General features: G+C 26.4%; 2 protein-coding genes across 6 annotated transcripts in view; one reads left to right on the top strand and one right to left on the bottom strand.

Moving 5' to 3' along the window:
• LOC126905536 (protein Peter pan) overlaps positions 1 to 15,968 on the bottom strand; it is a 17,937-nt gene extending 1,969 nt beyond the window's left edge. Inside the window, exons 1-9 of one of the 5 annotated variants that reach the window (XR_007704024.1) lie at positions 15,693 to 15,968; positions 14,467 to 14,631; positions 14,068 to 14,391; positions 12,567 to 12,751; positions 12,340 to 12,484; positions 12,180 to 12,280; positions 11,145 to 11,277; positions 10,456 to 10,597; positions 10,242 to 10,384 (exon numbers count right to left, since the gene is read on the bottom strand). Coding sequence is in view for 3 of the 5 variants with exons in the window: in XM_050685325.1 (XP_050541282.1) it covers positions 12,203 to 12,280; positions 12,340 to 12,484; positions 12,567 to 12,751; positions 14,068 to 14,391; positions 14,467 to 14,631; positions 15,693 to 15,728 (933 nt within the window). In the remaining 2 variants the exon portion in view is untranslated. Of the gene's footprint in view, positions 1 to 10,241; positions 10,385 to 10,455; positions 10,598 to 10,681; positions 11,278 to 12,093; positions 12,281 to 12,339; positions 12,485 to 12,566; positions 12,752 to 14,067; positions 14,392 to 14,466; positions 14,632 to 15,692 lie in introns of those variants that run through there. The other 4 variants (XR_007704025.1, XM_050685324.1, XM_050685325.1 and 1 more) reach the window with 4 other exon arrangements.
• Positions 3,580 to 6,993, top strand: LOC126905063 (mitochondrial fission regulator 1-like). The gene is made up of 7 exons (XM_050684455.1): positions 3,580 to 3,658; positions 3,735 to 3,827; positions 3,925 to 3,975; positions 4,049 to 4,129; positions 6,011 to 6,168; positions 6,412 to 6,474; positions 6,536 to 6,993. Exons 1-7 carry the CDS (start codon positions 3,580 to 3,582, stop codon positions 6,629 to 6,631), a joined length of 621 nt encoding a protein of 206 aa, XP_050540412.1. The 3' UTR covers positions 6,632 to 6,993.
• Positions 15,969 to 16,191: the final 223 nt, after the last annotated feature.

Genomic DNA, 16,191 nt, shown 5'->3' with positions numbered 1-16,191 from the left:
GACCTACTTTTTTCAACGATACGTCAAATGATTACAATTCGTATTTAGTTTAAGTTATTACTCTTAAAAATCGAAAAAATATTCCTTATTCAAATAAAAAGTTGCTTAACCAGCTTTTTCCATACAAACAATTAAAATCATTAATTTCTAATTTTCATAAAGTATTTATTGTCGAATTAGATGCGATATGATAAAAGTATTCAGCTACAAAAGTAAATAATTTTACTTTGTAATTTATTAATTTTTTAACTTTATTTGTGAGTGCTACTACAAGTCTCTAATATTCCAAATTTTTTTGTAACATGTTGCTATAAAAATCATAAATTTAAAAAAAAAAATAATTTTTAGTTTCACCTGAATTTAACGATGGATTTTAACAATTATAATCAAATTTTATAGTACGCTCAATTGAGTAAATCTTTTTAGCTACTTTTTTTTTATTGGTATTTTTAGATATATAATCATTAAAATTAATTAAATTCTAAATATTTCCATTGTAGAATCTTTTTAAACGCCAAAAATTAATTAGAAATGATTACTATGATTTTTATTTAAGTGATCTATTACGATAAAAATGTAAAAAAATCTAACTTTTCTGATAAATGTACTGTAAATAGTAATTATAAAATTCCCTAATTACATATTAATCTTAACACTATCTTTTTTTTCTATTTAATTATGTTGCAAGAGGGCTTTTTATATATTTAATAATAATTCGGCCTGTAACAACAACGTGGTTTGCCACTTGCATAACGACTAGCTCTAGTAGCAAGGGTCGCCACCACCTAGGCGAGGTGTCACATCTATCAGATATGATTACCGGACCATAGGTGGAATTTAATTTTAAGTTAATTAAAAGTATAATCTAAGTTAATATGTCGTTATATGTATCAATTACTATAATACCTCATGGATTATTTAACACAATTATGACAATTAAAGTTGTATGTGGTTGATATGTAAAACATACCGTAGCCCGTGTCTAGATTAAGGAATAGGGATAAATAAACGCGAGTAATTAAGTTATTCGCGCAATAAAATAAATATTACAGTTGAAATTAATAAGGAAATTTAATTTAATTGTTAAAAAAATAAAATTAAGTTAAACATGGACAAAAATGCGAATGCATCCAAAAACCATGTCTACAAATAAAGGCAATACAAATAAAATAAAATATTTAAACAAATAATATTACAAACATCACTGACGGTATTAGAACACATCCGTTAATGTTAACCGGAAATTAATGAAGAACACCAGGAGCGGTCTGGACACTCGCTCCTTAGCGTTGGCTAGAAGAAAAGGGAAACACGTGCTCTCCACACATAAACAAAATTAAGTTAATTTACAATAAAATAAAATAATTAATAAAATATAGCTCATTACATAAATATAATATAAAAAATGCTTCGTCGAAAAGACCTGGCCGTTCGCCGTTAGCGGCTCACTCCATCATTGAAAAAAAAATGTCAATAAAACAACAAATGTGTGTACCCTAGCACGGTCAATGACAGAAGAAAGAATAGAGAAGAGTCAACACCGATCTAACGGCAATTTCAAATCGATAACGGCCAGTCTTTTGGAAGGGATCAATACTGATAAACAATTCGATTTTAATTATATTTCTCTTTTATCGCCTTATCTAGCGGTCAGAGGCAAAATAATGAGTGGTTGACACCGCTGTGTCAGAAAAAGGTTCTTTCGCGCGATAAAATAAATAAGTAGACATAACAAAAAATCATAAACGGTACACCTTCGAATTTGTGACGTTACAATGTCAATTTCAAACTTGCAAGTTGAGCTAAATAATATAGTAATATATTCATTTTTTTTTTTTTATTAAAACTTTCACTTTAAAGGACAATTAAAAATAGGTTTAAAATGATTACTTTTAACATATTAAAAATCAAAATCAATAATAATTTGAAAACAATTAATTTTAAAAATTATATAATATATAATTAAAAGAATTACTAATCTGGGTATAATTAAGGAAATAGAAGTTGATGTTGCTTTTGTAATTATCTATCAATTTAGAATTAAGCACAATCTACAGATTTGCATCGAAGCGTTTCTTATTAGATTAAATCTATACTGGACCCAACTATGCAATGTCTCTACTATGCCTCGACTCTACTGTGCTGGGATTTTTTTTTTTTTAATAATAGCTTCTGATTTTATAAAGATATTTGTTTGCAATAAAAATGAAATATATAAATATAAAGACAGCTAGATGATGGTAACTGGCTTTAGCTTTTATAATTAAGGTAAATAAGGAATATTGAAAAAATGTAATGTGCTTTTAAAAAAGAGATTTATTTAAATCAATAATTATTAATTTGTTGACAATATCCTTTATTATTAAGAATATTACTTAAATTGTTAATTTATTAAAATTTTCGTAATAATAATAACTCTTTATTTACTAGGGTGATTGTATTTATATATAGTAAACATTCATTACAGTTAGTTTTTCGTTACAAATTTTTTTGATTATTATAACAAAAACAGGGGTTTCTACTTTATAAACATATTGTTATTGTTATTATTAAATATGAAATCCAAAGGGAAAAAGTGCGGATGTTTTCTCGCAATATGGCATTTTTTAAAAGGAAAAAAAAATAAAAAAGATAAGATAAGTATACCGAACTTAGAGGAAACACAAAAATCAGAACAATTTTCGGAGCTTAAGCACCACGAAGGAAAAAAATTAGATATTGTCTCTACGGTATAATAATAAAATAAAAGTAAAATGTGAATTACACCTAGCAAATTTTCTAGGATGGAATATTCGATAAACAATTAATTAACCCATCTCAACCTATACAAATATTCCGCCCAGCAGAGGAAGATGTAATTAAAAATACTAAGGAAAATGGTTTGTATTTTTTTTTAACTGAGTTTGATAGTCCTGACATTTATATATTATAAAACAATATGTATTATACCGTAAATAAAAGGACTACTTACTTTTGAAAATAGATAAAAATGTACCTATTTAGATACAAGTGCTTCCAATATTACAAGTACAAAATATATAAATGTATGAGCTACGAGTTTTGCTTTAATGTTTTTGCATTGAAAACAATTTTATTGACAACATAATACAGTTGATTTTCGACTATTTTTTTATTAGGAAAGACTTTAAATTTTAATTACAAGTATTTCAAAGTTCTCAATTCTCCAGCTTAATAATAGTAAATATTGCAGCCAATGTTGAATATTTTCAAAATTATCTTTTATTTTTTAGTATTTAAATAATTGTCGTCTTTTGTAAAAACATATGTCGGTCATTTTAAAATACAAACGAGTATATCTTATTTCATTATGATTTTATGAGTCTGCTAATTTTTTACCAATATAAAAAATATGTTTTTAAGAATTATTTATTTACTTGATACTCTTCGCACTTATTATATTACCTTTAAAGAGCGCGAAGAATCGAGTGACGGTTATGCATGTTAAAATTTATTAATATCACACAATTAATTTATTTTAACCAGCAGTATTAACATATCAATCCTTGGTAAGTAGTATAATATTTAATTTAAACTTTTTTATTTTTAACCATTAATCTTATGTTTTTAAAAGGCGATGCCACATCTCAACGATTGATAAAACTCGAANCCACATCTAAACGATTGATAAAACTCGAAGGTAAACCATTATTTGACGTTTTTCTTAGTTGGGCAATGTGTAATAAATTTATATCAATATTTAATTTTATGTTTAGAAATAGTTCGTAGTTTAACATTAGAAGTGGATCAATTAAATAGAGTTTCTTGTTATCCTGGAAAAAAAGACACAAAAAAATCTAAAGGAAAAAGTAATTCCTTAAAAGTATTTTAGTATTGATAATATTTAAATAAATTTTTTTAATAAACATACAATATTTGTACATATAATAATTTGTCTGTGTTTAGAAGGTCATAAAATATTTGATTTAAATACGCAAAGAGTGATGAAACTTGAAGGTAAAACATTGTTTTATGTGATCATTAGTTATGTTGATATTATCTTAATTTATATTAAAATGTCACTTTATAGATGATTTTCAGTTTTTAAAATCTGAATTAATCGAGCTGAAGAAATCATTTAATAATTTTGTACAAAAGAATGAAACAAAAGGTAAATAGTAACTACAATTGTAAAAATTAATTAATTTATATTGTTTTAGCTTTAAAAACATTGATAAAAAACTGAAGGTACTTTTTATTTACATTTTAAAATGTATTCATAATTGATATTTTTTATAACTAGAATAAAATATTAAAAAGGGAAAATCTTTATGTACCTGATTATTTACATTTTGTCTTTTATGACTATATATTAACACATATGTAAATATATATATATATATATATATTATAATTACTTTTCATTCTTCTTCTTCGATATTAACGTCCACGAGGACCATTCTGTCAAACAATCAATCTTCCAAGTCTCTCTATCAGCTGCTTTTATTTTCCAATCCGAGCATCGATTTAACGATTCTACTTCTCTCTTAACCACGTCTTCCCATTTTAAACGGGGTCATCCAAGAGGCCATTTTGCTTCTGGGTTCTCTGTCAATACCATGTGCAGTAGTGGATTCTGACTACGCCAGGCGTGACCAGCCCACTGTAACCTTCTACTCTGAATTATATATAATATGTTTGGATGATGAAAGAGTTCCTCTAATTCTTTGTCTTTTCTTATTCATCCGTCAGTTTCCTCGTTTTTTACTAAACTAAAGATCTTTCTTAGAATTTTCCTCTCCAGAATAATCAATTTATTGTTTTCCGTTTTTCTTAATCTCCATGTTTCTGCCCCGTATATAATTATTGGGTGTAATAGTGTAATCTAAAATTTTATCTTTATTTCTTTCGACAGGGACCGTGACCCTAGTATCTTTGTGAGTTCTTAAAGACATTTGTTTCTCGACAGGATTCTTGTTGCTACTTCTTTATCAGTTTCATTTTTTTCGGTCAATATTAGTAATTGTTTGACTCGATTGAATTCATGATTGCCCACTCTTAAGGAAGGATATATTCTTGTCTCCCCATCAGCATGTATTCAGTTTTGCTTTCGTTTATTTGTAAGCCAACCTTTTTCGCTGCCTCCTCCAAACAATCGAATAGTGTTCTTAGGCTATCGTGTTATTTATCCACGAGGACCAAATCGTCTACATATGCCATTAATACCATGGAAGACTCTCGTAGTGACATCCCCTCCTGAGGTCCTATATTAGTTTCCCTTATAACTTTTTCTAATACTAAATTAAACAGAACAGGTGACATAGAGTGCCCTTGTCTTAGATCTGATTTCACTATTTTGGGTCGGTTTCAGCTTCTCCTACTCTTATTTTAATGAATGTTTCCATAATGCCTGTTTCGACTAGCTTTACTAATTTTTGTGGGAAGTTATTTATTAAATAACTTTATATATAAAGAATATTTATTAAACTTTTGCGATGGATATTGTCGTATGCCTTCTTGAAGATGATAAAGAGTACATGCATTTCTTTGTCAGTTACACCGTAATCTTCCTGGTCTAAAGCCTAATTACATTTCATTACATACTGAAAGTTTATTACACAAAAAATTTAAGAATTAGAAAAAAAAAGCATTCATTAAATACTAATAATTAAGAAGATAATAATTAGCATAACTTTAATTATTAAAACTATGACATTATTTTGACTAATAATTAGTCAACTATATTAATTATTAATATAGTTGACTATATAATTTAAGTCAGCAAAAATTTGAAAGTTTCTTATATAAAATTATTTTTAGATAAAATTTTTGTGACTAACTTTGTGAATAAATTGTAACTAAATTAAAGATAAAATTTTAATTGATTCCTAACAATTATTGATAAATTTTTTAATTAAAACATCAAGCTTATTTATCAATTATGATGTCTGATTTATACATAATCAATTTTTATTAGTCCATAATAAATACTATGCGTAATTTATTTAGTTTAATATAATCTAGATATTATTTAAGAGAAAAATTGTTACAGTAATTATTCCACCACCGCCGCCGCTGCCACCACCACCTTTTTCATTCATACCTCGGCCACCACCAATGCCTTCTTCATTAAATTTTATGCATAAAGGGGATGGTGATGATGTAAGGTTACAAAAAGATGCTCAGATCAAAAGTAAAAAAATATTAAAGGTAAATGTTTTATCTACTAATTATTGAATTCTCTAAACAAATCACTGCTAAAGTTTTTAATCCAATATGAAGCATCAATTTTTTAAATACACTCTTTGTCTTAGTTTTAATACATGAAGAGAGTTTGTAAATAATTATCTAATAACTGATTTTGAAGAAATGAACCTGTTAATTTCAATGATATCATAATATAAATTGTATCATATTTCCCAATAAATTAGCTCATTTTTTTATTTCATGTAGCCAGGAAATATGCAAAATGACAATTTAATAAAAGAATTAAAAAAAGGTGTAGTATTAAAAAAGGTATTTATTTTCATAAATATTTAGTTACCCCATAAATTTCTTATTTTTTTTTTATTTGAAGGTTAAACGTATAGAAATAACTAAGCCTCCAGAGGATGACAGTGAACTTTCTAAAATATTTTCTTTAAGACGGATTAAGGATACCGGCCAGTTATAATTAATCCCTCGCTTTGCTCAAAGAACTTCACAGTAACAGATCGGGTCAAGAATATCGGACATAGATGGCCCGGTCCCTGTCTCTTGTGTATTACATTAATTAGCTATAACTATATTTTGAGATGTTTTAGTATTTAAGATACAGATAATTAAAAAATAACAATTGTACTTATAATTCACTTGTGTAATTTCTATATATGTGTAATTTAAGCTTGATTTCATATTTATAAATGCCTAAATAAATGTATATTGATGCCTAAGTAAGTAAATTTTTAAACAATATATGACTTTTGCCATCCATCTTGCATAGTGATATGCTCTAGGTTGCTAGAACTGAATTCCATTTGGTGGTATACATCCTAAGATGATAATTACTAGCTCTAAAAACTCTTTATAGTCATCTCGACGTAAATTGTCTATGAATTTATTTTCTGCGTATGATAAAACCTCACAAACTACATCATACTGTATCATATTATCTGTTATACACGTAAATTAACTACTCTTATCTATATCATGCCTATTTAATTGAATTCTTTTAAAAAGGGACATACTTGGGCCAGACGTAACAGTTAATTTATTTTCAGAAAATACACCTTGAAGTTCTACTTCAAAAATATGACGACGACATGCTAATAGTAAAAGATTCCGGTTTAACTTTTGTTCTAACCAAACACAAGCTTCATTTAATCTGTCTGTATTGAAAGCTGTAGTATCAACAATCATTGCTAGGATTTTATCAAATAAAATCCATTCTTGTAATGTGTCCTATACTGTAAATAATACTTCCAACCCCGTAAAAGAAGTAAGTTCATGAACAACAAAAAGTTGGTCAATTTCAGGTGCTACAGCAACAATTGGTGGTAGTCGGTCAACATTTTCTAATTATATCAGGTAAAATTTTTGAATCCCAATAAATTACAACAAATTCATGATCGGCACATAAAAACTTAGACTTAATAGTGTCATAAGTATTTTAGTGTGATTTCTCGCAAGTTGATGATCGACTAAGGAAAAAAACATTTATGTTTGAATCGGTAGACATAAATGATTGTTTTAATTATAACAACTTCGAGACAAGCTGTTATAATATCCATTGCATCTCGGTCACTCACTTAACATTTATCTAATACTGCACAAAGTTGCAGAGTTAAAAAATTACCTTTCCATAATTTTTTACATTTTGAAGGACCTGTTATATTTTCTGAGTTGCTATATAAATAAGTAGGTATAGGATCTGGAAAATCAGTTTGTTTAATTTGATTTATTTCTTCAGAACTTGTTGATGAAAAAGCGTATTGACCTACTTAATAAAATTAAATATATATTTTAATACATCAGAATTATATAGTAATTACCAAATTCAAAAACTGCCATTTTTTTCTAATGGAGCCGATTGATTTTTTTCAATCATATGTGTTGGTAGATCAACAACCATCATACATCTAGGTCACCCTTTTTGCCGTTGTAACTGTTAAAAGTCTAGGTATTCTTTAATTTTTATCAGTTTTGCTGCATTTTTATGAGCTATATCAAACAAATTATCTAGATTTTCATTAAATTGATCATTCCTTTATTTGTTTAAAAAAATTAGTTTATTTTTATTCATTTCTAAACGTCTTCAGGGTTCATAAATCTTTTTCGATTTTATTATATAATGAGCTCGATTCCGTGTTGGAATCCTCGTTTTTTTACAAAAAATTGTACATTCATCTATCACCAATCCTGCACTTTCATGTAAACTGAGTTTTACTAACCTCGTATTGTAAAATAACACACTTGGGCAGTCTTTAATTGATGATAATTTACCCCCAGTTATTTGATTATTAATGGAATCGATTAAATAAATATTTCTTCGTAACATATTCTAATGCGACAAAAATTAAATAAAAACTAAAAATTAACAGAAATGTGTACAAATATATACGAATCAGCTTTCCGTTCAATGTCAAAAATAACGCAAATATATTATAACTCTTATAAAGATATGATCGATAATTAGTACTTAATAACAATAAATGTCTTTTATGATTCAATAAAAATAGCTTTTTTAAGTTGCGAGTCTCGTGGCATATTGTTTAGCGTGCCTCATTTTAAATATACTAATCTAACTATATTATATATTTGACTACACAAAAAATTAAAACCTTTTTTTTTTCTTTTACAAAATAATTAAGGCAATACCATAATTATCTTGAAGCGAAAAAATTATTAGATCTAATAAGAAGAGGTTTAGCCCCTCCCATTTTTATAGTCTCCAATTATAATCACTATTTATCTTCCTAGCATTTAAGTGTTTATTATTTTTTTATCTGGCATATGTACATGGTAAATAGTCATAATTCTATTAATTTTACACAATTATAAAAATTTAAAGATATTTTTGAATTATCACAGTAATGATAGGCTTTAGAAAAAATGTATTAGAACCTTTTTTGTTTGAAATTTAATACTAAATAGTATTTATTCTATACATTTTTACGCTAACTGTAATATTTGATTTGTACGAGGCAGCTAGTTCGTAGGACGGCTAGTTATGCAACACATAAAATACAAAAAAACTTACTTAAAACAATGAGCTGTACACAGATGACAACTGCACACGGAGGCCATCGATTTGCCGTGCTGGGTGGGTAAAGGGGTGAGTAAAGCAAGACGCTGGAGATCAGCTGCCACACTATATAATATAATCAACGATGTTTGAAACAACTGGTCTACTAGATCTTTGCTAAAGACGTTCTGTACCAAACAATATTTATTGAAACAAATGTGAAAAACTAATAAAAAACACTATTTGATCAAACTTTAACTCCAGTGCGGCATGGGAAGGGGTTCTTTGATCGAGTTCAAATTTTTACAGTATATGTTTTCTATATCAAGTAAAAAACCAGGGGGGTGAATGATCAAATACCTGAAGTCGTGTTTTTTTAACTACCCTAATGAATTCTTATGGTTTCTTATTTTTTGTTTTGTTCTTAAATTTTGTACATTTCTATGGCTTCTTTCAAATTATGCATTTCTATGGTATCTTAATTTTGTGCATTTTTATGGTATCTTAAATTTTGTGAATTTCTAAGATATTTTAATTTTGTACACTTCTATGGCATTACATTTTTAAATATAGTAAATCTGTTTAAGATTATCAAATACCAATTACAAAAAGTTTCTTAAAACTTAACATTCTCCTTAAAATCTCGAAATTCTAAAATTCAATATAAAAACTTTTTAATCTAAAACTAAATTCAGTTTTTATAATAAGCAATAAAGTTAAAATGAAATATACAATTTTTTAAAAATAATAAAATTTTGCACAAATGAAATTAAATTTTTCTTTACATAAGAAGAATTGTTACTAGCTACTCCAAAATTTATCTTATATATATAATTAATTTTACCATAATGGTATTAACCCCTAAGCCCCTAAACACCCTGTGATATCATGATTACAATATTTCGGTAATTTCTAAACTCATTTTAATAATTTTAACGACACCATACTACATCCGGTTTTGGTCATTGGCAGACATATTGAGGTTGTTGCAGAACACATTTACTTAAAATATTTTCAAAATAAATTCTATTTAATTAAAATAGTATTCATGAAGTAGGTAATCACTAATTATAACACATTTAATCGAAATCACATGTACGTTTTACAAATTAATTAAGATTCAGTCTTTTTTAAAAAATTTTTTACAGCCATTATGAAAAATAAAACTCCTATTATTGTATGTAATGACGCAATAGTTAATATCTAAAATTATATAAAACACACGTTTTATTAATAATTCAAGTATTGATAATTAAGATTAGTGACATAAATACCTGGTTTCTTGTGCCGACCACGAATATTACACCTTGAATAAAGATTAAAGTAAATATTGAAATAATTAACAGCGACATAAAAAGATTAAATCCGAAAATTAATCCATAACTATCGGGTTTTATACATTTAGCAACTTCAGCCCTGAAAAAGTCAGAAAACTTTTTACTCATTTAATGTTGTTAATTGTTTTTGAATAATCTGTTAATAACTGATTTAAAAATAAATTTTTTTTACTCAAACTTTTATATACAATCATTATGATAGTTTTATAAGATTATATATTCTAAAATTATTACTTAAAACTTATGTTGTCTTCTTCTTCTTCCTCGCCTTAATCCCAACTACTTAGGGTCGGCCACCCTTATCCTAAACTTTCACTTGACATGATCTCCCACATCATCTACGCTCACATCAGCTGTCCTCATACCGCATTCAATAGCATCCCTCCATCTCTTTTTTGGTCTTCCTCTACCTCTTCTTCCTTCAACATTAATTTCTATAATTGTTCATACAGCTTCCAATTTTTCTCTCCTCATCATCATTTTCCTTATCCTATCTTCTCTAGTCACTCCACTCATCCAACTAAGCATTCTCAACTCTACTACACTTATTCTCTGCTCTATTTTCTTATCAACCACCTCTGAACCATACATCATTGCTGGTTTTATGACAATCTTGTAGAGTTTACCTTTCAGCCTCATTGGAATTCTTTTGTCGCATAAGACATCAGACGCTTCTCTCAACATCACCCACCTGCGACTAATCCTGTATCTTACATACTCGTCAATATCATCGTTATTTTGCACAGCTGATCCGAAATACTTAAAAATAAAAATATTATTAATTTAAAAAACTAAAAAATATTAAACTCAAAGCCACAAAAAAATTAATGAAAAGTCGCGGATACGTATTTCGGAAACAATGTTACCATTATCAACGCTAAACACATACTGCTAACACATAATGTTAAGGTATTGATAAATTTGAAAATAGGATAATTTACTCAAATATTTTTTTTAGTTGCAATGAAAAGGTTTTTTCTTGGTTAAATACATTTATGAAGAACTGTAAATTTAATCAAAAAAGAATAAAATATTAATTGTATTCTAATTAGAAGTGGGTAAATAGCAAACTACAGTAGTTTGCTAGTTTTGCAAAAATGTTCAAAAGTATAAAAAAAAATCATGGCGTAAATAAAACTTTAAAGAAATCTAATTTCAAAAACACAATTTTTTGAAATATAAATTTAAAAATCATTTTCAGATTTTATTTAAATAACTTTTTTCAAACTTCAAACAATATACAGGGTGATTTTTTTATCATAACCCACTCAATTATTTACAGAATAACAATAATTTAAAATTTTTTTTTTATTATTATCGTTAGTTACACATTATTCTTGAATTATTAACTATGTAATACTTTTTAAGTTCATCTCTTATGTCTTGTAAGGGTGTCAACTTTGTTATTTTAAATGGGAGGGAATACATATTTTTAATTTAATAAAATGTTTGAGTTTTTAAATCATTAATAAATAGCATTTGATTTTTAATAAAACTTAATTTGTTTATTAGATATAAACATTTAAAGTTTCAAATTTTGTGATTTTTTTATGTATTATTAAAAGAAATTAAAAATTAAAAGAATAAAAAAGTATATATTTTGTACAGTTTATTAATCATATCATTAAACATCAATAGGATAAAATGAATTTATTACATACAAAATATTATAACTGTTAATTATTTAATTTTTATCATCCTTTTTGATATATTCATGAAACATAACATCACCATTCATAAGACCATCTTCTACTTTAATTAACTACAAATAAAACATAATTTTCATTACATTTTAACAAACATAATTGTCACTAAACCTACTTGAAGGGTAAGTCGTGGACCTAGTTCACTTAATCGTATAGATGATTGAGTACCAACAATATTACCTCGACTTACTAGTTTTTGAGGTATAACAACAGTACTTAATTTGTTATCTTCAACCTCACTTTCAGACAGTAATTCTGGCCTAAAACATATATATATATAAATATATTTGATATAAACATAAAACTGTCATACTCAAATATCAAATATTATTTATATTTTACTTAAGTAAATATTCATCAATATCATTGTAATTAGATAAATTTGGTACTTTGCTCTGGACTATTTTCTTAACACCTTTAGACAAACCAACTGGAACAGTTTTAATTGCATAATGTCGAAACTCTATTAGTTTTGTATCAGGATTATAGTTCATTAACACACATCTTCTTATATCATTTAAATTTACCTATTTATAATAAGATAATATAAATTTTAATATATAAACTATTATTAAATGGTAATGGAAAAGTTCTAACATACACAGAAATTTTAACACTTAATATTACTTCAATCACTTAAATCACTCACAATCACTTAATACACCTATTATTAGTTGGTTTCTTTTAGATAGTTGTTTTTATGAATCTATCAATCATAATGTATTTTTTATGATCAACCCTTATTAGGTATAAGGGTTTCAACTTTATTTTAATTGATAAATCAAAAAACATGTACCTTAAAGAAATCAATAAAATTAAAATATCATTATTTTTATTTTATCAAAAAATTTGATGTTACATTCAATTAAATGACCCTGTATTGTATAACAAATTTATACTTAAATTTAAATAGAAGCATAAAATACAATACAGGCTATCCTACAATGATTAAAATATATTTAAAATAACTTTAGAGGAATAAATTAAATATTTTTGACATTTACTTTTAACAAAATTAAAAAAAAGTCTAACTAGTTGAAAAAATTGACAAGGAAAGACCTTTTTTAAACTATAATAACTATATTATAATATTTATACTTCAAACAGCTATAAATAACAATTAGTTTGTTAAGTGATCTTGAATTTTATATCTTTTTTAGCAATACACTAAAATTAAGTTATCATAATTATCTTAATATTTTGAGCACATTTTAAAATGGGATGAATGCCAAAAGTTGTTAACAAAATACTATAAAAATGTTTAAGTTTTAAAGGCCAAAAAATATTTTTTTTATGTGTAATTTAACTGTGGTAATTCAACTTAAATTGTGGAAACCAAAACATATNTCCTACCACTGTGGTAGTTCAACTTAAATTGTGGAAACCAAAACATATTACTATGTTAAAAGTGAAATACATATACTACACAGTTGACATTGCACACTCNTTTTATGTGTAATTTAACTGTGGTAATTCAACTTAAATTGTGGAAACCAAAACATATTACTATGTTAAAAGTGAAATACATATACTACACAGTTGACATTGCACACTCACAATATTAAAAGCCAAGATTTATTAAAAGAACAATTATTATTTATACAACAATATAACATTTATTTTTCCTTACAAAATTTTAAGAAAATTGTAAAATTTGCTTGGATGTGCTTATTAGCCAAGGCATACCCCCTATTTGCGCTTTTGTAGCTGGTTTTGGTCTTATATCTATAATTTACCCAGACCCTTGCAAATCATAGCATCAATCTAGATTACAATTAAATTTTAGGATAAAATTTACAACTCTCTCAAATTTTGTTATTTAAATTTAAAAAGAAATAATTACTTTTGTAATATTTATAGTTGGAAACATATTTTGAAACATAGTAGACATAAGATTTATATGAAGTCCTTCACCAGTGAAATTATTCATAACTATCAATGGAGCATTGCTAAATAACTTAGGATTCACCATTTGTTTATGCAATGAAGATACAACATCTTTACTAAGAACATAATTATGTAACTTAAAAGTCATAGTTGGTCCTTGAGGAAGTCTTGCCACTCGAAAATTGATACCAGTATCAGAACTAGTAAAAACAACCAAATGTGATACATGAAGAGGACCCGCAAGAGAAACAAAATCTTTTATGGTGTTTTTTTTGTAAACCTAAAAAAAAATAATTTTTAATAATTTCATTGGCTGTGAAAATTAGTAAAACTACTGATTCATTTAAACTATGACCTGCAATGAAGATGCAGTAAAAGGTTCCATAACTTTCCTGAAATCTTTTACTAATTGTAGTAAACTTTTACCAATTTGACCTCGGTGAATTACAAATGAATGAGGTGCTCTCTTTAGATCTTCTGGTTCCTCATATACTTTCTTTTTAAATTTCTTTAGTCTTTTCTACAGATAATAATACAATTTATTACATAACAAAATTAATAGGTTATGGTCATAATTCTATTACGCATTTTTGTTCTACTGAAAAAAAGATTGTGTTATTTGTAATAATCATTCTTTTATCCCTGAAAATAGGGGATAAGAGTAATTCAACAGCTCCTCTGCCAGTTGTAAGTAGCACATATGAGGTTGCGTCACATCAACAGGTATAAAATGTTGTCGAAAAGTATAAAAAATCTTGAACAGAACTTAGGCGGATTATCCCATCTCGGATGTATGCAAAGACAACAGGTGAGAGAAACTAAAGTAGTTAGAGAAGGAGAATGCTTTGAGATTAAAGTCTTTAATACTACCCAGTCAACTTGTATGGTAGCTATTTTACCAATTATGTATAAGAACCTACTCGACACATGTAGTATCAACGGTCCACAGACTTGCATAAGAGAAAAACGGTCATAAGATATTCACAATGTAAGATGTATAAAAAGTGATGATAAGTAGGTGCTAACAAATGATGATATGAAAAAAGGTAGAGAATATTTTGAAAAATTTTAAATTGTTAAAGTAATTAATATCATAAGGCGACCATTTAAAAATAAATGAATATCTATTATTGGAATATTTTTTTACTATGGCAAAATAAAATTTATAAGCTAATATCATTAAATATTTAAAAAACTATTTCCAATCACTAATCATGATTATGAATTGATTCAGATATGGTACTCAACATAAGCAAAAATAAGAATTCACAAATATTGCAGCATCTTCAGTTAAACTTCTAGCAATCCGGAATTATGAATGTGTACAAGAATAAAATCTCAAATAATTAAAAATATATAATTTTCAACAAATTATACATAACATCACAAGAACATAACTATTTTAACAAAATCACAATAGCTACAAAGTAGTAAAATATTAAAATAGTACAAGAAAACAACTGGTTTTCTAGACATTACTACCAAAAATGTAAAAATCAAAACAGATTTAAAAAATATTTTACAAGCCGTTTTAAATGATCAATTTTTTGTTTGTAAAGAAAATATGAAATTATTACTTACATTCTTTTTTACAGTAGATTTTCGTTTGGACCCCATATTTTTTTCAAATGTTAATGTTGTTTTATAATTTGATAGATTTTTTTATAATTCAAAAGAATTTAACTATTATACTATAAACATTTAAAAGATCAAACTATCAATAAGTAATTAGTATTTTAAACTTCTAAAATTTGTCAAAGACACAACTGCAAATAAAAAACGTTATCAGAAATATTAAAAGATGTTTAAAATAATTGCTTATTTAAAAAACTAGACAACGACATAATAATTTATTTCAATACTAACTTATCAAATAATGAAATCAAACTCACGTGTTGTAAATTAAAGACTACAATCTAGCTTGAGAGGATTCCACATACATCTACCTTGGTATAAGCAATGAATAAGATGAAATTTTTTGTCATATAGTGGTTTGTGGTCTATACCAAAGATAATATAAACCAGTAGATGCCCTTTCTATTCAAACTTGTTTTCCAAGCTGTGTTATATTATTACAGAG

This window comes from Daktulosphaira vitifoliae, unplaced genomic scaffold (assembly GCF_025091365.1).
Source record: "Daktulosphaira vitifoliae isolate Bord-2020 unplaced genomic scaffold, ASM2509136v1 Scaffold_4, whole genome shotgun sequence".
In the NCBI taxonomy this organism is placed as follows: domain Eukaryota; kingdom Metazoa; phylum Arthropoda; class Insecta; order Hemiptera; family Phylloxeridae; genus Daktulosphaira; species Daktulosphaira vitifoliae.
The sequence above is the reverse complement of the archived record's forward strand: the minus strand, read 5'-3'. Positions and strand labels throughout refer to the sequence as shown.